General features: G+C 37.2%; 1 protein-coding gene across 2 annotated transcripts; it reads left to right on the top strand.

The window, feature by feature from the left end:
* Positions 1-1,925: 1,925 nt before the first annotated feature.
* On the top strand, positions 1,926-22,554 carry si:ch211-243g18.2 (uncharacterized protein LOC559906 homolog). 2 transcript variants are annotated; one of them, XM_038283602.1, is made up of 10 exons: positions 1,926-2,019; positions 3,393-3,662; positions 3,754-3,879; positions 4,869-4,951; positions 6,885-7,041; positions 8,897-9,061; positions 9,157-9,282; positions 10,876-11,093; positions 17,265-17,293; positions 21,961-22,554. In XM_038283602.1, exons 2-10 carry the CDS (start codon positions 3,402-3,404, stop codon positions 22,074-22,076), a joined length of 1,281 nt encoding a protein of 426 aa, XP_038139530.1. In that variant the 5' UTR covers positions 1,926-2,019; positions 3,393-3,401; the 3' UTR covers positions 22,077-22,554. The 2 variants fall into 2 exon arrangements, with proteins under 2 accessions (XP_038139530.1, XP_038139531.1); XM_038283603.1 differs by lacking the exon at positions 1,926-2,019 and adding an exon at positions 2,607-2,683 and having other exon boundaries at positions 21,961-22,076.

Here is a 22,554-nt window from a genome sequence, read left to right as displayed (position 1 = left end):
TTACTGGAAGGAGGTGACAGAAATTATTGATAAGGTCTTGGGTTATACTGTGGATGTGACATTACTTTTTCCTGTATTTAGGTAATTTTCCTGAGGAATTAGACAAAGATGATAAGTATCTCTTAAAAATTATGATGGCAGCAGGGAAAAAGGCAATTACCAAATATTGGCTTCAGAAAGAAAGAGCTACGATGGGCACATTTGTTGGCATAGTAAAACATTTTTAACCTCCCTGAGCAGACAACCTATTCCTTAAGACTGCAAAAAGAAATTGGAGAAAGAAAGTGGGTAACTGGTCCATTTACATGACAGAACCAACAACACAGGTTAATCCGATTATTATACTGTATAGATTGTATTGTATTGATTGTGATGCACATTTATTTAATGAACTCAAGCTTTTTTTGTTGTTCTTACTTGTATTTGTCTTGCCTTACTTTACAAAAAATACCATTAATAAAAAAAATTATATTTCTCAGTGACTCTTTAATCAGTTTGAGAAGTCGCAATTTATTTATTTTTTTATTTCGCCTTTGTTTTAGATAAAAACATAATTTTTTTTAAAACAACATACTGAACAACTTTAAGGAAATACGTTTCCTGTAAACTGAAGTAAAATTTAGACCAATTTAGTGAATCTGAACAATATATATATCACTGTTTTGCAACCTGTGACTCCAGAGCTGCATCTGCTTCTTCAGACTCTCAACACTGGCTGCAAATAATTCTGCAACTCTCACATCAAATTAAAATCAGTGTTAATACATTTTCTTCATTTTGCAAAGAAGAAAATGTCCTCCCTGTTATTTTGTAGATAATGCATTTCTTGATCTAAAACCTGGTAATACAGTTATGATTTATAAACTGCATAACAAACAAGCTGTCAACAATAGGTTTCCATCCATCCATCCATCCATCCATCCATCCATCCATCCATCCATCCATCCATCCATCCATCCATCCATCCATCCATCCATCCATCCATCCATCCATCCATCCATCCATCCATCCATCCATCCATCCAATTAATTATTATTTTCAAAGTTCTAAGCTAATTCAATTTAGTAAGAATAGACAAGAATGGCTTCTCGGTTTGTAAAGTTTTGGTGACCACCTCTGTAGTCGATGAGTAGGCCAACTAATCCGAATAGTCCTTGTTACTACATAATTAGGTGATCCTTTAAAAGGTTTTTAAAAGTTATTAATACACTAATAAGACAGGAAATCATTTTCCCTCCACAGTTGTGTCTCTTGTTTTGTTAATGACAAGATGTTTAAGAAATAAGACAAAGATCGAGCTCTCTAAGCGATATGATCAACATTCACAACTTTTCCATCAGGCAGCCCTTGTTTTATTGTATGGTAGATTTGGAAAGATATATAAAACTGTTATTAATTTAAAATATGCTAACACATTTCATTTTTAAAAGTGCATGTTGTGTTTTCATCTCTTAAAAAAAGATCAACAGTTGATAAAAGCAAACCATGCTCCATAGATTTAGTATTTTAGAGAAAATCTGGGTTCTAAAGTGCATTTCTGTGGTTTTATTCACTGCATTAGCAACAAAGAGAAGAGTAGACATTCTTAAACCCAAGGTTAGGACCTGTTCAGCGATTAAGATAGCTGAAGGCAACATAAGCTGTTTGTTTTATGTGAGGTTTGGAACTTTTGCTCAAATTATGTATTTATGCAATACCCCAAAAGATTGCAGGTGAATATGTTTTTTAAAAACAAAAACCTTTAGATTCTCAAATACAGTAATTCTTTAACAGTAATCAGAATGTGAAGTAAGCATTCATTGTTCGGTGCCACTGAGCAACTGTTAAACTAAATAATTTGCATTCAAAGAGCATAATGTAATCATTCAGGTGTAGTACAGTAAACACACCTCCCGTAGGAAAAAGCTCCTCCCACTTCCAGCACACCTGCATATAGAGTCACCTGTGGCTGGTATCAGCAACACAGAGCCTTCTGCCTTCTTCTGGGAAACATCTTAACTCCATCTGAACTGAAAACTGGTAAGAAGAAAAATATTTATAGAAATACTATGATGATTATTGTATTCTAGTAAATAAGATAATGTAGTTTTTAAGATTATTACCTTGTATAGAAATATAAAGTTACATCTGATATCATTAACACATTACATCCATATTCTAGAAATTCATTGTAAAACCTGATGGACAATTTTACTAAAAGTTTCTTTGTGAAACCATTTTTTTTTTAATTTGTTTCATTCAAAGCTGTCATGACAGCTACCTGTCAGCTGGTAGCAAGCTGATATGAAAAACTGAAATGACAGTCCATTTCCTGCAGAACAAAGTGTCTCCTTGTGCAGGTGGAATTCCTCTGAATATTTTCTGGATCATTTTCCCAAGTTCTATCTTTCATCTGAACAATCGCTGCCTGTCTCCCGCTGTGGGTCTTTTGTGGTGTTGTGGGAACAGTATTGCGAGGATCAAGTGACAGAGACACAGAGATGCTCACTTGACCACTAATCAGCCACTGAAGCCTTGCACAACACACCCACACACATACACAGGTACAAAGATACACTGCCTTAAACTGTTTTACATCTAAACAGCAGTTTACCATGCCTGTCGTTCAGGAAGTGAGGAAAAGCACCTGTTTAAAGAGAGACAATCTTAGATCCAAGCATTCTGGCACAAATCATTAACCCTGGTAAGATTTTGTCTTCTTTTCAATTCAACACAAATCTTATTATCGCAGTAAAAGGCTCTAAAAAAGTCCTCAGCTCGTCCCGAGAGGCTCTTCCTTGACTCAGAGCCAGGCTTAGCTCATTTGCATTTTGATTTCATGATGGCTGGAGTTGAAGCTGAATTTGCACACAGCTGAGAATAACTCGCTGAAGTGGCTGTGGCCGTAAAGCCGTCCATCTCTTGGATGCAGATGGTTCGTCTGAATGGCCACTCGCCGCCTGTAAATTCACTCACTGAAAAGCTTCTTTCATCACCCTCAGTGGGCGATCAGTGGAATTGACTATTAGGCCCTACTTGTGTTTCCATTAAAAGAGGCCGGCCAAAGGCAGCAGTAAAGCCCATTTGCTTAAGGGCTTTTCCTGAAACTAGATCCAGTGTGAGAGACGCCTTAAATGACTTAAAAAGGTCATTCAGATTGACATTTAAACTTGTGTGTGTTTTCACAAAGATTAATTTATAAATGTTAATTATTTAGAGCCACCAGAGAGAGTGATACATCTATTCCTTTTATACTTTATACAAAGGGATTGAACACTTTAAATTTAAAACTTTAAAATACCCCTTTACTGTAACAGTGTCAGAAGCTGTTATAAAACACCAATGTCAATATAAAAATTAATAGAAAATGTGTCTTCAGTGCAACTAAAGCTTGCTGTCCTCTGTTCTCACAGCTGCTCATCATGGCCTCTAGCATGTCTGTGAGAAGCTTCTCCATGAACCGCCCCTCATTTTCCAGTCGTTCCCTGATGGACACAGGCCGGTCTCGGTCCAGGGCCTCTGTTTCTTTCGCTGCGGCCAGCCCACTGACCCGTTCAGCCTCCATCAGCCAGGATCTCAACGGACCAGTGAGCCTCCAGCTAAACGGACTGCATGGAAACAGCACCAATGAGAAGGAGGCCATGCAGAGTCTCAACAGCCGTCTGGCCAACTACCTGGATAAGGTACCAGGTGTAATAGAGAAGAGCATTGTAAGGTCACAGGAAATTGGAACCTGAAACACTTTCTCTTTTTTTTGTGTGTTGTTTCTTTAAGGTGCGTTCACTGGAGCGCTCCAACGCTGACCTGGAGATGAAGATCAAGCAGCTGATGATTGAGCGCATTCCCAAAGGTCATGATCTGGATTCAATGATGGCCCAGGCTCATGCTGTTGAGCAAGAGGTGGGACGAAGGGATGCGTTGCCACTTGGAACAGACGACAATTGACTTAGTTGTTCAGCAATGCTGAAAATAATCCCTTTAACTGCATAGTATTACAAAAACATGATGGTAGCAATTGTATTTAAGCACAATTAGGTGCCTGAAATCCAAGGAAATGTGATCCAAAAGGAAATTATACTGAACATTTTGCTCCTAAATAAACAGAATTACATCCTTTTTTGAATTTGTATGGAATTCTGCTAAGCATGTGCAATAAAAAATGAACTAAATTCCATTTTTATTGCACCAGCATATCACATCAAATACCCTATTGCATTTCTCTTTTTTTTTTCAGATTATCCCCTGACTGCACGAAAGGGAAAACAAATTGGAATTACAGCTAATTTCCCGTAGCAATTTCCTAACATTTGAAGATCAGCAAACAGCTAATTTACTTCAATTGGATGTTGTTTTTTGAGGAGTGACTAAGAAAATCAAGCCATAATTTAGGGAGAAAGGTTGTAATAGATTTTTACCAAATATTTTCTGACACTAAATGAAGAAAATGGATTAGAAGTGATATAACTGACCACGTTTCAATTATTTTTATAGAAATTTTGGGGGGTACCCCAAAAATGTGACAATGGGAATTCTGTCTATAAAGAAATATTGCAATGTTTCTTTACTTTTATGCCATGATTTCTGTCCTGAGTTAGAAAGTTATGCTTTATGTCAATATTTACTTAAAATATGAAACATATTAAAAAGTAAACTATGTTTGTACTTGGCATGCAATAAGTTTTTTCAATATTCCAACATTCAATCTTTGAAAATCATTTATTTTACAAAACAAATGTATGTCCAATGCTGGGTGTAAATGAGCAATAATGCTGTATATACATCTTTATAAGGTCATAACCCATAAGGAATGAGTTTCAGAACAATACAAGCATTCAGCTCTCCCTCTGAGGATTAATGACCTGTGTTTAACCACTGTTAATATTCATCAGGTGAGGAAGAAGACCTTGGAAAATGCTCGTCTCATGTTAGAGATCGATAATGCTAAACTGGCTGCTGATGACTTCAGAATCAAGTGAGTGTTTAATGATTACATCCCAATCAGTACAGTTTTTGTTGTGTATGTGATAAAAACTGTTAAATGTCTATTGAGTGTCATAATTTCTAATGATTTTTCTCCTATTTTTGTTTCAAACAGCCGGAATCTTAAGTATTTCTTGGATCTTCTCTTCTTAATTGCAGAACAAAAGTGCCAAAATGCAGTGTAAATATTCGAAGCATTTATTCTTGATAGCCTAATAAAATATGTAAACTACTGTATTTTATGGGCTGTCCAACCTGAATGAAATCACAGACCTTAGAATTGCCGGATTTATAGAAGCATAAAAATTTCATGGCCTGCACCTTTCACCTTTCTGCTTTTTTCTTACCACACTATATCTAATCTTAACGTCATACAAGCTGAATCTGAGAAATACAAAATGGATTGTTCAAATTTTAATCTAATTTATCAGGGAAAGCATTATACTTCCCATCCTGCTCCTCTGTGAAAAAGCATTTGCCTTTTACGGTTGTCAGTTGGATATGTTCCACCGTCTTCTTTGCAAAATTGCACAACTGAATTACCCTTTTTTTTTTACAGTCAAAACAAAACATCTAAATATAAACACTTTTTTAGTAGCTGTTCAAAGGTGCTTTTGTAGTTGCTTGTGTCACGAGTGAGCTTGAGCTTAAGGTCACAAGATATATTTTACGTCAGCATTCTTTTCTTAAAAGATGATTTCCTCATGCTATCATTTAAGCCCGGTCATCAAGGTCCTGAGAGCATCAAAGCAGCCGTCACTTCATCACCACCATGTTAGACTGATGATGTTGAACCCTATTGAGACAATTGAGGTTTACAATGCTTAAAATGTTTCCTGTGGGCTTTTGTGGCCTCCTGATGATGCTTTTTCATGTTATGGCTCTTGATGTGCTTTAATAGAGCCTCAAAACCTCAGAAACAGCTCTGTAAGCTTTCTAAAACTGACATAAGTCTCATGTCTTAATTACATCCTTTATGTTGGGGAATGTTGTGTTGATTTTTATGCTGTTAGATTGGCCCCATTTAGTGATTTCTCCATTATACAGGTCTGGTAGGGGTCCACACCAGATGTGGCATCTGAAACTGAAAAAATTGGTAACAGTTTGGTGATGCTCATTCCGAAAAAAGTTAAAAAATAATACACTGGAATTTCAAACTTGAAAACAAAGTCCAGTGGATTGTTTTTTAACTCTGTTTTACTGGGTGGAATTGTATGCCAATAAAATCACATGATAGCTTTTTTCTTAAAAGAAGGAATGTTTATTCCTTTTTATTTGCTCAGATTATTGTCAACTTTGATTGGAGAGTATATATAAGTGGAACAAAACGCATAACACAGCATTGGGTACTTTTATACAGTGAATGTCTCTGATAGTAGAGTGCTGCAAAAAAACTGGCACTAAGGTAAATATTTGCAATGATTACCCAGGTTAGGCCATGTGTGAAGGAAAAGGGAGACTCGCCGTCCTTCTACACACAATCTGTTGCAGATCTGCTTTAATGATATGTAATTATGTCGCCTTGAAAGACCTAATGTTCTTTAACAGCAGGGAGAAGCATATTTGAAGGACCTGAACTGTTAATAGCATAGCACTTCTATGAAAAAAAACATTTTCATGTACTTGTTTTTTTTTTCTATTTTAAGACCTTTCCCTCACTGTGTAAATGACTCACTGGTGATTTAGGTGATGATGTTCATTGTTGCATAAATACAGATCACAGCTAAAATATTTTACATGTAACCAATATGAAAAGTGCTCTATATAATATATGAGCAATAAACATTCATTATGTTTCCTAGTATTCAGAATAATTCCCGGAACAATAAACAGAGTCCACTCTTCTAAAGAAATGAGTGTCTTTCTGAAACAATAGAGGTTTCAGAATAATTTTCTACCTTTTTCTTTTTCCTGGAATTTCCAAGGTGGGAAACTGAATTGGTGATGTGTCAATCTGTGGAAAGAGACTGTGTCGCCCTGAAAAAAGCTAAGACCGACCATGAGCAGATCATTGCTTCACTGAGAGGAGACTTGGACAGCCTCAAAGAGGAGCTTTATTTCCTCAAGAAAAACCATGAGGAGGTAAGCATCCGTTTAGTAGGGTCTACACCACGTTTGTACTGTTTCCCCCCTCCCCGCCCCGATATCTTTTAATGCAACTCACAGACAACACATTGTTTGATACAGGCCTGACCCAATTTAATGGTCTAAGTGGTTTTTGTGGAGCCAAACTGAGGTGAAACTCTGGTTCCTGTGGACAAAAGGCAAGCAGATCTGGTTGCTCAGAAACTGCACTTGGAGGGTATTAGCTTTTCTCCGCTGCCATAAGACTGTTAAAATGTTGAAACTCTAATCAAGTCACAAAACAAGATTCTGCATTACACTTGTGAACATCATATTTGCACAACATGGCAAAGTTTTCAAATCCCTTTAAACATAACTCATCTCACTGTCTCACTGGTGCATTTGTACCATTTTCTTCTAATCACTGCTGCACTTTATAAAATGGAAATGTTCATTTCACTGCTGTAAGCTGCTCATTCACTGTTGAAAAGCTGTATGCATCAACATTTTGTTTTGTATACTCTGTGTATACAAAATAAAAGGATGTCTGAGTCTAAGTCTTGCTGCTGCAAAATGCCCTCTAAGAAAATAGCCATTGTTAATTTATTTTCCAAAGCAAAACTGCTTTAACATTTTAAGGAGTCAAGTTAGGGAGTCCGCTGTACAATTTTATTAAAAAAGCACATTAAACATGACCTTAGATAAACAAACATATATATTTTTTCAGTATTGTTAAAGTGAGCAAAAGAACGCATTCATCCTTCAAAAAAAAAAGTTTTGGGTTTAATTTATTCAATTCTATTCTATATGTGTTACTTAGTTTAGTTCAATACTGTTTTTTTCAATTAATTTCAGTTGAGTCTAGTTGAGCTGAGTTGAGTTCAGTTCAGTTATAATTTATGAAACCCTAAAGGGAAATTCAGTTCGGAATGTGTTTAAGTTCTTCCAATGATGGAGCGGTGTTTTTAATGCCATTTGACCATAGAATAATATTACACAACTAGTTTTGATAGCTTTCACTTTACAAACCCAAGTTTCATAGACTGTTATCATGGAAAACCTTTAAAACTAGCCACCATATTATTTTTTTTTTTATTCTATTTTAGTTGTAAGGTCGTCGACTGCATCTTACAAAAATAATATTTTTAAACCAGCATCAGTGTGTTTCGTTTTGATTCACTGTTGTTTGCATTTTTAATATTCTTAAATTAATATATATTTTTTCCCTATGGTATTCATAGGAAAAGCTGCAATTGTTAACATATTCATAATCCAATTTGCTCAGATGTTTAACATTTTGCTGCCTTAAAGTCAATCATGCCCCTTTATATTTTCTTTAGTGGTATCAGAATAAAGGGGGCTGAAAGCAAACATGCACTGCTCTTCAAAGATATTTAATAAGCATTTAATTTTTAACTTGTTCTTTTAGCATTACTCTATATAATATTAGTTTGTGACAATAAATCAACAAAATTAAATAAATAAAAACATTTAGGTTTGTGATAGCAACACAACAAAATATGTGGTCTGATAGTCATGAATAAGATACTGGGGCAGAGTATTTTTTATAGAGTATGTATGTGACAGAGTAGATGATCTAAAGAGCACACCTGTGCAGGAATAAAAGAAGCTAAGAGAAAAAAGCCAGTGGTAAGATGAGCTAAGTTCAATCAAGTATTAATGAACAATGTCTAAATAATTAAAAATCCAATCTCCAACTGAAAGTTTCAGTTTTCTACTCTCAGTTTTATGAGACTAGATGTTTGCACTGGTGATAAATGTGGCTGAAGGATTTGGTTTTAACCAAACAAGAAAAACTGTTTACGGTACAGCAAAGGCAAACATAAAGTTTCTGATCATTATGTCCCTGAAGGAACTCGAGCAGATGAGGTCTCGCATTGCCAGGGATGAAGTTAATGTGGAGGTGGACTCTGCCAGTGGGCCAGAGCTAGGTTCCATCCTGTCTGACCTGCGCTCCCAGTATGAGGGAATTGTTAAGAAAAACAAGGAACAGGCAGAGCAATGGTACCGTAAGAAGGTGTGAGGAAACACAAAGCATCTTCAGTTCATATTCACTGTATATACCTTACAAAAAAGACAAAATCATATTATTAAAATATTTTCCTTATGCAGCTTGAGACGGTGCAGAATGAGGTGAAAGAGAACAACGAGGCTTTGAGGGGAGCCCAGGGAGAGCTGATTGAGAGGCAGCGCTTCCTGCAGACGCTGGAGGTGGAGCTGGACAGTCTGCACAAACAGGTGAGCAACTAGTCCTGGAATACTGTGATACATGATGTGGAACTCTTGGTTAATATTCACCCTTGGGGATGCAGATATCTTAAAGAGTTGCATATAAAAAAATAAAGTAAGTTGAAAAAATAAAAAGAGTCAGTGAAATCCCCTGTTTTGGAAACTATAAAAACATCAACTTACAGTAGGCGAATGATGTAATGCAACCTGAAATGTAAAATCCCAGTTAAGCGTATTATACAGGAAAAGGAAAACAAACTGGGTTATTTAACACCGATAAAGAGAGGCTGTTTTCCAGAGAGAGAAAGAGCAACAATGAAGAAAATCCTTAAAGGATTTAACCTTCAGTCTCAACCAGACAAGTGTCTTCTTTTTTTGCGTCTCTAGTACTGTACATTTCCACACTGCTGCACTCTACAGTTTGGGATCCCTTATTTTTTTAGCTTTAAGTTTTTTTTTTCTTGTAATCCCATGTTGACAGTGAACATGTTCTCCCACGTTGATAAGACACGCAACAGCCAGTGGGATTCCATTGCTAAATGGTACGAGGGTTACTTACTGAGCTGAGATGGCTAATTGTTTCTGAGGAGGGTGTGTTTGTTTTGGGTTCCACAGTGTTATCAGTTCTCTGAAATCTGCTGATTGTTGTTGGAGAAGCTATTTTGGATTAAATATTCATTCTTGTGGTAAGATTTCAGCAGAAAAACACCTTCTGATGCAAGTGGAGGAGACTAGAAACCCACAACTTTAATGAATCACTCCAAGGCATCAACCTGCAAGATGCCACACAAAGAAAACAATATTACAGTGTTTTCATATATCCAGTCCTTTAAGTTCACACAACTACCACATTTTAAAACTAATTGATATTTTACATCTATTGTAGTGATACTACTGTACATTACATTAAAGATGAATGTAAGTCAGTCTAATTATCTAAATCAGGGGTCTGCAACCTGCAGCTCCAGATCTGTATGTGGCTCTTTGGACCCTCTTCAATAAAACTCACTATATATTTTAATTGAAATTTCACAACATAATTACATTAAAAGTACCAGAATATTTTTAGATTTATTTTATTTTTCTTATTTCTTATTTATTTTATTTTATTTTGAATTTTTTTTTCTCCATAATTAGTTTTCAAATCTGGTAATTGTGTGAACCTAAGGAGCTCGATTTATAATTTCCTGTACATCAAGTAATATCAGAACAAAATCAGAACAAAGAATAAAGTTCTTATTTAAGATATAAAACTTAGTAATGGAATCCGAAATTTACTAAAAACGTTAATCAAATTCATTAACTGAAAAAATATATTTAAGAAATGAGAGTAAAAACTTAAACATGAGAGCTAACAAATGGAGAGATGAGAGTGACTGTTCCTCAATTTATATATATATAAAAACAAATCTTTGTTTTTTTAGAGAAACTCTTCTAAGCTCATTAAATACCAACATTACGTTAAATACAATTTTTTTGTAAAGCTCATGCTTGCTCAGCTGTGTATGAGCAAACTATCCCTGGGTTAAATAAGAATCTTTGATCTATGGGATCATTTAAACTTCTAGATATGGTTCATTGTATTCACTTTGCCAACCCCAGATAGGAGCTCTGGAGGGTAACCTGGTAGAGACGAGTCAGAAGTATTCTGCAGAGATGGAACGGCTGCAGGTCACCCTGAATCAGATGGAGGATGACCTGTCCCAGCTCAGGCTGGACATGCAGCGCACCAAGACCGACTATGAGCAGCTTCTCCGCATCAAGCAGAACCTGGAAATGGAGATTGCTACCTACAGGCGCCTCCTTGAAGGAGAGGAAACGTGAGTAATACTAACAAAGCTTTTTTCCAGCTTCAGGCTTACAGGCAACATTGCCAAACTGGTTAAATAGTTTTATTGCAATTAGCCGCACTTAAAATTCAGGCAGAAAAAATGTGAAATACATTTTGAATGATTAATCTATAATCTGGAAGATATGAGTAAAGACGATAAAACTCTTAGCTTCACTGACTTTTGTCATCTCTTTTCAGCTGTGACCTACCTTGCTCGCTTGCAAACATTGTTTTCTAACGGATTATGACTTGGGTTGGGTACTTTTTGTTTTGTCTGGTGATAGCGCTGAAGTAATACATTTAAGTTGTAAAGATACTTTAACGTGCATAGACTGATAAATCACTTGCCTGTGTTGAGACTCAATTCCCATGAAATATTTATGCAGTATGTATATGTATATATATATATGCTACATATAGCCCATGTTTACCCTCTTATGTAAAAACAACATACCGCTTATGACTAAGTCTGCAAAAAAGAGCAAACACTCATTTGTGTAAAAACCCATCCCACCTACACGTCTGAAAGCTCAGACAGTTCAGCTTTAAATCAACTTGACTTTAGTAACCTGGGGGGAAGGCATCTGTTATCACAACAGATCAAGAAAAACAAAAAATACTCTGTGGTGTAATCTAAATGTAAAGCAGCAATGATTTGCAGCATTTTTTGTATGTCATCCTTTATTACTGCATCTTTTAGGTAAAATAATGTTATTAAAATAGATTTTATGTTATGTACCGCTCAAATGGAACAAATATATACTATTTAGATAAATCCAAAAGTATATTCCAGGTTTAAGTTAAATTGCCTCTTGTTCAATTCCTTCTCCTGTTTTGTATTCCATATGTATTAGCATATTATACTATGATTTTGTAACTTATATATTGTCTTTGGTGTTTTGCAGAATTTCTTTTTTTTTTTCTGGAAAAAAAAAGAAGAAAAAAAAGGCTAAATGTAAACATTTTGGGGTTCAACAATAATTTGGGGCGTCCTGATCTAACTTTTTCCTTTCCAATATAAAACCGATATTGCAGCTTTTAGAACTGACTGATCTGGGTCAGGAAGGAGGGCAAAAAAAGGACTCGAATGGACTGGTTTAATGACAGAGACATGAAATACAGGGTGGATCTTTAACCCTTCAGGAAGCTTGAGGCTTACAGCTGAAGGACTGAGAACAGAGGTAAATTCTAATGAACCAATGAATCGTGAAGACAGTTTACAATTTGATCCTTTGAGATTGATGTCACGAGTGGAAAGCCAAACTTCTTGTCCAGGTGAGTATGAAGGTGCAAAGGTTCTCTTACAGTCAACCCATTTACGGTTACCCTCAGCGGCCTGGTTGAGAGCAGCATTGGTTTGTCTTCAGATGTGTCTGCAATGGCGGAGATGATGGCGGACAGAGGTGACAGATGTTTGCTGTTCGTCTGACGGGAACAGAGGCTGCTGATAACCTAGGGAAGACTCAAAAGGCAATAGGCCAGTAGCTGTTGAGGTGTGAACGTTGTGGGTGTACTCCACCCAAGGTAAGTGTACAATCCAGGATGAAGGGTGCGAAGAACAGATACAATGAAGGGTAACCTCCTGGTTCAGACGCTCAGTCTGACCATTAGTCTGGGGATGAAACCCTGAACTGAGGGTTACCTTAGCACCAAGAGCGGGGGGGACTCCTTCCAGACCCTAGAAGCAAACTGTGGACCTCTGTCTGACAGGATCTTGGTGGGGATAACATGCAGACGAAACATATTTGGTTAGAAGATGAGCAGTTTTCATGGTGGTTGGAAGTTTACGTAAGGTAACAAAATGGCAAGCCTTAGAGAGGTGATCAATGATAGTTAATATGGTGAAGAAGCCCTTTGAAGGTGGTAGTCCAGTAACGAAGTCTAATGCTATATGTGACCATGAATGTTTGGGAACTGGAAGAGGTTGAAGTAACCCACTGGGGGGTTGATTACGGGTCTTTTTGCGAGCACAAATGGGACAGGCAAACACATACAGTAGTCTTTGACATCCTTATATAATCATGGCCACCGTAAGTTTTGTCTAATTAGAGACTTCTGGATGACATGAAAATTTAGCTGTGTTGGCCTAATGAAAGAGACAAGCCCTTACAAATGATGGGACGTAGAGACAGTTGGGTGGTCTAATAATGGGACCAGGTTCGGTCTGTTGAGCTGCCAATATCTAGTCTCTAATCCCCCAAGACAGAGTTCCGATAACTCGTGATGGTGGAATGATGGTAGGAGCAAGTTTATCATAATCAGGGGAATACTATCTTGAAAGTGCTTCTGGTATGGTGTTCCTGGACCCTGGCCTGTAAGAAATTGTAAAATTAAACCTGTAGAAGAAGAGGGACCAGCGACACTGTCTGGAATTCAATCTCTTGGCTTGTTGCAGGTAGGCAAGATTTTTGTGATCTGTCCAAACAACATTGGGATGTTCGGCCCTCTCCAACCAGTGACGCCATTCATCAAAAGCCATCTCAGTGGCCAGAAGTTTGCAATCACCTACATCGTAGTTTCCCTCTGCTGGTGGGAGGTGATAAGAGAATAATGCACAGGGGTGCAATTTATCATCAATGGAAGAAATCTGTTACATGATGGCCCCTACCTCTGAATCAGAGGGATCCACTTCTACAATAAACAGTCTTGGAACTCACTTTTCTCTGCTTTGATGAACAGCTGCTTCTTTAAAAGACGCTGCAGGACCAGGCGGATATGTCTCTTGTGTTCCTCTAGAGATCTTGAAAAAAAATTAGAATTTCGTTGAGACAAACAAGGACAAACTAATTTAGATAGTCCCTAACGACATCATTGACAAGCGATTGGAACATGGCTAGAGTATTCATGGGGCTAAAAGGCACAACCAATGGTTTAACCAAAGCAGAAGGGTGTCCTAAATGTTATTTTCCACTCATCCCCCTCTCAAATTCCGATAAAATGGTAGGTATTACGGAGGTAATAAACAAGTTTAAAAGCTTGGGGAAGTAATGGCAGAGGGTATTTATTCTTAACTGTGATTTGATTTAAGGCCCTGTAGTCGATGCATGGTCTGACTGTTCCATCCTTCTTACCAATGAAGAAAAACCCAGCTCCCAAAGGTGATGTTGATGAACAAATTATGCCAGCGGCAAGGGACTCACTGTGTTTCTCCATGCTTTCCCTCTCTGGTTTGGATATGCTGAACAAACGGCAGGTAGGTAGAGGTGCTCCTGAAAGAAGATCAATAGCACAAACATATGTATGGTGAGATGGAAGAAGAACAGAGAGAGCTAGTGACTTACTGAAAACCATGTGAATGTCATGGTATTCAGACGGTACTCTGATGAAGTCAGCAGGATGAGAGACTACTGGAAAAGAGCAGATTGAAGACATGAAGATAAACAGTCTCTGCTCCAGGAGTCTACTGATTGTTCCTCCATTCAAGGTGTGGATTATGGCGGATGAGTCATGGATAGCCTAGAACCTCTGGAGACTGATGTAAAGGAAAAAAAGTTATTTTCTCACAATGATTTCCTGAAACTAAAAGTTCAATGGGGATAGTGCGATGAGTTATGACAGGTAAGGCATTACCGTTCAGTGCAGAGACTAAGACTGGGACTGGAAGAGGAATAGTGGGTATCTGCAGTTGGTTAACCAGATTGTCATCAACAAGGTTTTGATCACATTCATAATTGATTAAAACAAAAGTCTAAGGACATGTTACTTGTAACCAAGGTACAAGGTAGTGTTAGATGGGAAGTTTTCTTAGAGTTTCCCTCCACACCTAGCCTGACGTAGTCCTACTCAATTCTAGTCAGAATATGAGTCTGACACTGCTCCGTAGAGCTGTGATTATGGGGCGTGTTTTGAACGAACCAGGAAAAAAATGCCTCTGCACTCAATTGGATAGACCTACAACCAATAAGAGCAACGGAGTGCGTGACGTATGTTAAGCGAGGCATAGTTGTTGTCAACAAAAATCAAAGCGTGCAGTTGCACGCCTAGAATAAGAAGATGAGCCTTGATCGCGTTTCTCTGTTCCTCTTTTAAAATTAAAATTAAAATTAATTTGCTGTCGATATCTTCTAGAACAGACCTAATAGCAGAATCTACTCAACTCTCCGGCGGCAGCCATTGTTGTTGATTACGTTACTGTTGATCATCTGTCCATCATCGTATAAAGCCCGCCCTGACAATTTGAGTGGATCGCCAGAGAGTGGGCGATCATTCTCGCGCTACTATGGAGCAATGCCAGACCGAACTTCCCGACCTCAAACCTTGTGGGCGGGACTAAGTTCGGAATGGCACCCAGGCTACTCCACACCTCCTGTAGCTAGAGATTGGCTTTGTCTCACAGGTTCTGTCTGGTGGCGTCTGGAATGAGACTGGAGTTAATGGTGGCAAGAAACTTTTTATCAGGGATTAATAAAAGAGAGATTACTTCTGACTAACTCTTAGCGAGGCATGGAGAGTTCAGGGTCCTCAATTGGAATGTTGATTATATTCCACTGATAGTGCAAGGTGGGTGGTAATACAGAGAACCAGGGGTCTGATAGAGCTGGGCAGGAAATTACGAATGGTGCAGCGGGAAGGGAGGCAACTTGCAGGTAAATCCAAAGAAGGTGATTAAGTGGAACCTTTCCTCGTTGGAAATCCAATGAGGAAAAAAACTAGAGACAGAAAACACAAGGGCTGAGCTACTTCTGGCGTATTCACAGGTGTTAGCAAACAACTACAAAGGTTACAACAAAAGATGGCTAGAGAGACTACCGGTAAACATTAATAATCCAGCGCTGAGTGAAGGCTCTGCTGCACTTTTAATCCGAGCTCTCTGATGGGACTGATTAGCTCCACATGTGTAGGCTGAAAAAAATGAATCAATCTTAGACAAAGACAACTTTTATTGTCATTTTGTATACACAGAGTAAACATGTATACATCAATCGCACTTACACACACACACACGGGAACCCTTACAGCTAGCCATCCTTTATAATTTTTGGGATCTATCTTTTAGCTTTTGATATATTTGTGCCTAAGTAACTTTAATCTAATGAGCCCACTCCCAGAATTACTTATATGGACAACCACAAAAAAGTATGAGAGTGGTCAGCAAAGCAATTTCCACCTCCTTACCTGCACACAGATAAAAGACTAAATGTAAATCCTTTCACTGTCCCACACTGGGGACATTCACTCTCTGCATTTAACCCATCTCCTTGGGTAGTGGTGGGCTGCCATTGTGTGGCACCCAGGGAGCAATGAGGGGTTAAGAGTCTTGCTCAGGGGCCCAAAATGGCTGTCTCTGAGAATAATTGGGACTTGATATTTTATTTTATTTTTGTTATTTCATTTTTGTCTAAGCTGATTAAGGGCATAGAAATATCATGAATATCAATATTATTGATAAGCCTTTAATTAACAAGGAAAGTAACAATTTAGATGAACAATCTCAAATAAAGTGCATGTGATAAAGATAGAGGATTGAAAATAGTGAATACACAACAACATCCTTGAAGTTGCCTTCAAGACATTCAGATTAAGTCTCTTGAGAATGTGGACAATTTGCCTTCATGATGAAACAAACTATTGTATCCAGGAGAACGAATCCTGAGAAAGCATGTTCCCTAAGCACACCTGGATTATACAGCCGGACAGGTCAGACATTCATATTCACCTTTGAAGGGCTGAGAGAACCTCAAAAGGAAGGTTTTTGGATTTGCCAAGTCAAAGTCTGAATTTAAGTCTGACAAGCAAGGCACACTGGCTGTCTATGCTTGAAAACCTACCGGTAATGTGGATGAATTGAAACAATCCTAAAAAGGAGAATGTTCCAAAATGCCTCCGTAGCAATGGAAAGATTCATTGCCTGTTATTGCAGATGATTGATGGCTGGGTCACTAAAAGTGGCATAACCTGTTATTAGGTTCAGATGGCAATTACTTATTTACATAGAGGTTGGCTTGAATAGGTTTCTTTGCCTAAAGAAAATGACTTCAAAAACATTTTCTTTTGTGTTTACTCAAGTTATCTTTTTATATAGGAAATGTCTGATTATTTTAAACATGCTCAAATTTATGGATCAAACATATTTTAAACACAATATGGTTTAAAAAAAAAACTTAAATGTCTATTTATCCTTCTTTTATGTGATCTTAACTGAGTTTATTTCTCCCCCTAGTGCCAAAGAAGTCATTGCTCCACCAAAAAGTGAGTCCTTGGCTTTTCAACTTTCTTTCTTTTTTTCTTGCATTTTTATTTGCACCAAAAAGTTGGTCAGACAGATTCTAAGGGAGTGAGGCAGTATTTTGGGATCAGAACAGCTCCAAAGCAAGTTACTGTCAGGCCTAAATTGAAAAGAAAATGAATTTCATATCAGGAGGTCAGTAGAAAAGTGAAGATGCTAGATAAGGTTCTTTATTCACAGTGATTCAATGTTTGGGAAAAGCCTCGACATTTGTACTCATACAATAAGATAAGGCAGCCAAACAGTTGTAGACAGGCAACAATAAGTTCAAGGTAATACCATGTACCATTAATCTGGCAAATTAAACAGGAGTCAATGAAAGGAGAGAAGCAAAAAGAGAACTGCCTTGGAAGATGTAAAAAATGCATTGGTAAGCCAGATACTGGTAACTGAAGCTTATACACAGAAGATGACAGACCCTTGATCCCTAATGGGATTAGATGGGTATACAACATGGATAGATGGATGGATGTACTAAATGGGGCATATACTGTATGATAACTCACCCAAAGGATGTATAGGAAGAATTAGAATTCTACAAAACTGCAGACAAAGTAAACATAGTGAAAAGCTCAGGTTCGAGAGCAATAACTGTGGGTGGGGCAATATTATCCTAGTGTGGTAACTGTTTTTTTATTTTGACTGATGCATGCTGATGGGTTAGCAAACAGGAGGCTGCTTTGAAAACCATTGGACTATGGGGTTAAACAAAAACGCAAAGATTTATCTTTAGGGGTTATGGAATCAACAAGCTGCTTTTAAAGGTTTAGCAGGGATTAGGAACACTTCAGGTCACATAATAGTACTGTAAGTAGTCATAATGTTAAACTTATGGACCAGATTTACAGAAGTCCAGCTTATTGTTCTCTCCACATGATATTTCTTTTTACTCTTTAAGAATATTTTTTGAGCTGTATCATCAATTGTTTTATTGAGGTTGTATCAGGGAATCTATCTACTAGATATACAGCATGTCCTTATGACAAGACCTTAACGGGGTCTCGGTTGAAGCCAAAATAAAGTGAAGTAATTACTTGGGTGAGGTGTTCAGTAGCTAGTTGAGTCATAATCAATAATTTCATTTGGTAGCATATTGGCCAGAGACTGGACAAAACACACAAAGCTAACCAGAAGGAGTTCTGTTTGAAACTATATTTTCAAGTTTAATAAAACACCTTCCGTTTCAAATGAAATCCACAAATATTTGAGTACAGTGTGTGAGAGGTTGCTAGCAGGGTCTATAAACACTTTTCACTAGTATGTATGAAAAGTAAAGCTTTTCACCACTTTATACAGTGAGGAAAATAAGTATTTGAACACCATCTATCCTGCAAGCTCCCCACTTGGAAATCATGAAGGGGTCTGAAATTGTTATTGTAGGTGCATGTCCACTGTGAGAGACATTATCTAAAAAATAAATCCAGAAATAATATAATTCTTTTAACTATTTATTTGTATGATACAGCTGCAAATCAGTATTTGAACACCTGTCTATCAGCTAGAATTCTGACCCCCAAAGACCTGTTAGTCTGCCTTCAAAATGTCAACCTCCACTCCATTTATTATCCTAAATTAGATACACCTGTTTGAGGTCGTTAGCTGCATAAAGACACCTGTTCACCCCATACAATCATTAAGAATCTAACTACTAACATGACAAAGACAAAAGAGCTTTCCAAAGACACTAGAGACAAATTCGTACACCTTGGATTGCCAAGCAGCTTGGTGAAAAAAAGTCTTCTGGAGCAATCATTGGAAATTTGAAGAAGCTAAACATGACTTTCATTTTCCATCGGACTGGTGTTCCACGCAAGATCTCAACTCTTGGGGTCTAAATGATCCTAAGAAAGGTGAGAAATCAGCCCAGAACTACACGGGAGGAGCTTTTCAATGACCTAAGAGGAGCTTGGACCACTGTTTCCAAGGTTACTGTTGGTAATAAACTAAGATGTCATGCTTTGAAATCATTTATGGAACGGAAGGTTCCCCTGCTTAAGCCAGCACATATAAAGGCCTCTATTAAATTTGCCAATGAACATTTGGATGATCCAGAGGAGTCATGGCAGGAAGTTATGTGGTCAGATGAGACCAAAATAGAACTTTTTGGTCATAATTCCTCTAACCATGTTTGGAGGTCATGTATTGCCAGATTTTTGGGAACAACCTCCTTCCCTCAGTTGGAGCATTGAAGATGGGTGAAGGCTGGTTCTTCCAACATGACAATGAGCCAAAGCACACAGCCAGGATAACCAAGGAGAGGCTGTAGAAGAAGCATATCAAGGTTCTGGTGTGGCCTAGGCAGTCTCCAGATCTAAACCCAATAGAGAATTTTTGGATGGAGCACAAACTCCATGTTTCTCAGTGACAGCCCAGAAACCTGACTGATCTAGAGAAGATCTGTGTGGAGGAGTGGGCCAAAATCCCTCCTACAGGGTGTGCAAAGTTGGTGAAAAACTACAGAAAAATGTTTGACCTCTGTAATTGCAAAAGAAGTCTACTGTACCAAATATTAAAGGGGAACGCTTTTTTTTTTTTTTTTTTTACATTGGTCCCTTGATTTTACGTTAGTACATCATGTTCCGCACACCCATATGAGTTTTGTGTCATTTGGAGCTGTTCTGAAGATATTCCATCAGGTTATATCCAAGTAACATCTTCCTATGGGCAAACAACATGAAGGCACAAATTAAACTGTTCATAATTTATCATTTATGGTACGCCAGTATTCATTACATGTAGGCAAATCACTGTCCCCCAGACACCCGCAGTTATATTTTTTATATTTATATATTTTTTTAAACAAAGCGGAGTGTGTATGACGTCATCCGTGCGCACCGGCTAACGTTCATTCATCTTATCCGCTGAACTGCTGCTAGTTTTACTCACATGCCTGGAAGATGTCTAGTGCTACTACCACAGATGATCTAGCTCTCAAAATGGAATTGAACGATTCAGATTAGCTCGCCGAATGAATAGAAGGGGTAGAGCGTAGCCGCCTGTGGCCCGGGCTTCCTGTTATGACTCCACTCCGCATGCACGGATGACGTTATACATGCGCCGCTTTGTTTAAAAAAATATATAAATATAAAAAATATGACCGCGGATGTCTGGGAGACAATAATTATCCTACATGTTATCAATGCTGGCATACCATAAATGATAAATTATGAACAGTTTAGTTTGTGCCTTCAACTCGTTGCCCATAGGAAGACTATACTTGGATATAACCAAAAGGAATATCTTCAGAACAGCTCCAAATGACACAAAACTCTTATGGGTGAGTAGAACATTATGTAATAACGTAAAATCAAGGACCCAATATAAAAAAAAAAAAAAAAAAAAGACAGCGCTCCCCTTTAACAATTATTTTATCAGGTGTTCACATACTTAGTTGTAGCTGTATCAAACAAATAAATAGTTAAAAAAAATCATACATTGTGATTTCTTTTTGTTTTTCTAAGATAATGTCTCACAATGGACATGCACCAACGATGACAATCTAAGACCCTCCATGATTTCTAAGTGAAAGAACTTGTAAAATTGCATGGTGTTCAAATACTTATTTTCCTCACTTTATTAACAGTCTTCAATGCTTTGTATAACAACTTATGAGTAGGTTATATAGTAGGTGAATGTTTTCTCTAGTTTATGAGGGACTGTTGTTTGCGAAAGATTTTCAGTACAGTACGTGGAAGACTTTCATTTCATAAGTGTATATGGAAGTTAATTCTGATTTATCTCTCTGTAGGCACCCCATATATAATTCTTTATTTATACCTTTGGTATTTGGTGGGATTGTTTTAGGCATAGTATGACAAAGTCCCAATAAACAAGCCTTGACATGCTTCCTCTTTAGAGGCGGAGTATTTTTGCAGTGATTGTGCTCAAAGTTTATTGTAGTTGAGTACAATTGTTTTGTTTAATAATGAAAAAAAAAGGAACTATTGTGTGCTCTCTGATAAATCCTTTGCACTTTGACAGCTCTTGCAAATATTGTTTTTTGCTTCACTGTCAGAAATCTTGCAATAGACAGTTGGTTGTTTCAGATTTATAGGGGAATTTTGGATTAGATTAGTAAAGGTTATAAGCAAACTCTACTTTTGACCTCCATAACATGTTTTCTGTGTAACACCTTGGTGATAATATAAACCAATTTATAAACCATGAAACAGTATTAAGGCAGTTGAGATTAATTTCCATTCAGACACCAGGTTTGCTATCTTAATGACGGATTTTAGTTGGCTTCCTTCCTGATTTTTTGCTATTGTTTTATCCACATGTTTAATGCTTATTTCTTATTTCATTCTATATTTTTTACATATAGGCCTACCTACATTCAGGGACACATTTTTAGATTTCTTTCTGTAAATTATTTCAGTTGTTCCCATATTCTAGTCTGAATTTCATGTCAACGATCCAGATAGAAACATGTCTTAGAACCTTACACTATCATCCATTATAAATGATTTCTTTTAGCTTGTAAGTTTTGTTTCTCCTGTCTAGGTATCCTTTTCTTTATTTGTTAATTTTATCTAGCAATAATAAAAAGAAAAATGTAATAATAATGTCTCTTTTTAGTACATCCTTATTATAAAACTCTTCTGATAAATGTTGTCTCCTTTCTCTGTAGAGGAGCCAGACGTCCGCACCAGAAAGATCGTAAAGGTGGTGACGCAGACAATGGTCAATGGGAAAGTGATAGATGAGTCTAGTGAGGTGGAGCAGATTGAGGAGACAAAGAAATAAAAAAAGGGAAACATAAACATGGTTTAGATAATAAGGCAGTGTTTGCAAAAGAAACAAAAATAGTAGAAGAAAACATTATAACCATGTTATCATATATTCAATAGTGCTGTGATTTTCAGTTTTACAAGAATGCATTTTAGATTTAAACTGAGCATGCATTGGCTACATATGCTCTTTAGTTTAGGAGAAAGGATTTCAAACATTGGCTATTCAGAGCTACTTTGATTTCTAACATTGTAAGATAACAACAGATAACTACATCTAAACTTGTCTTTTATTTTTACCTTATGTTAGATTTAAATACGTTCTGTTACACTTTGAAAAATCTGTGGAATTACATATTTATTTCCTCATGTGGTGACATTGACTAAACAAGTGTAATGCATGGACTTAGCTCTTTTATTGAAGTAGCGTTTATATTTCTTTTGTGTTTTTTGATGCTTTGACTCTCACTAAATAAAGTCGTATTCCAGTTCAA

The sequence above is a fragment of the Cyprinodon tularosa genome, unplaced genomic scaffold, assembly GCF_016077235.1.
Source record: "Cyprinodon tularosa strain WSP-4 unplaced genomic scaffold, ASM1607723v1 ctg196, whole genome shotgun sequence".
NCBI classification, from domain to species: domain Eukaryota; kingdom Metazoa; phylum Chordata; class Actinopteri; order Cyprinodontiformes; family Cyprinodontidae; genus Cyprinodon; species Cyprinodon tularosa.
This window is presented reverse-complemented; position numbering and strand designations above follow the sequence as displayed.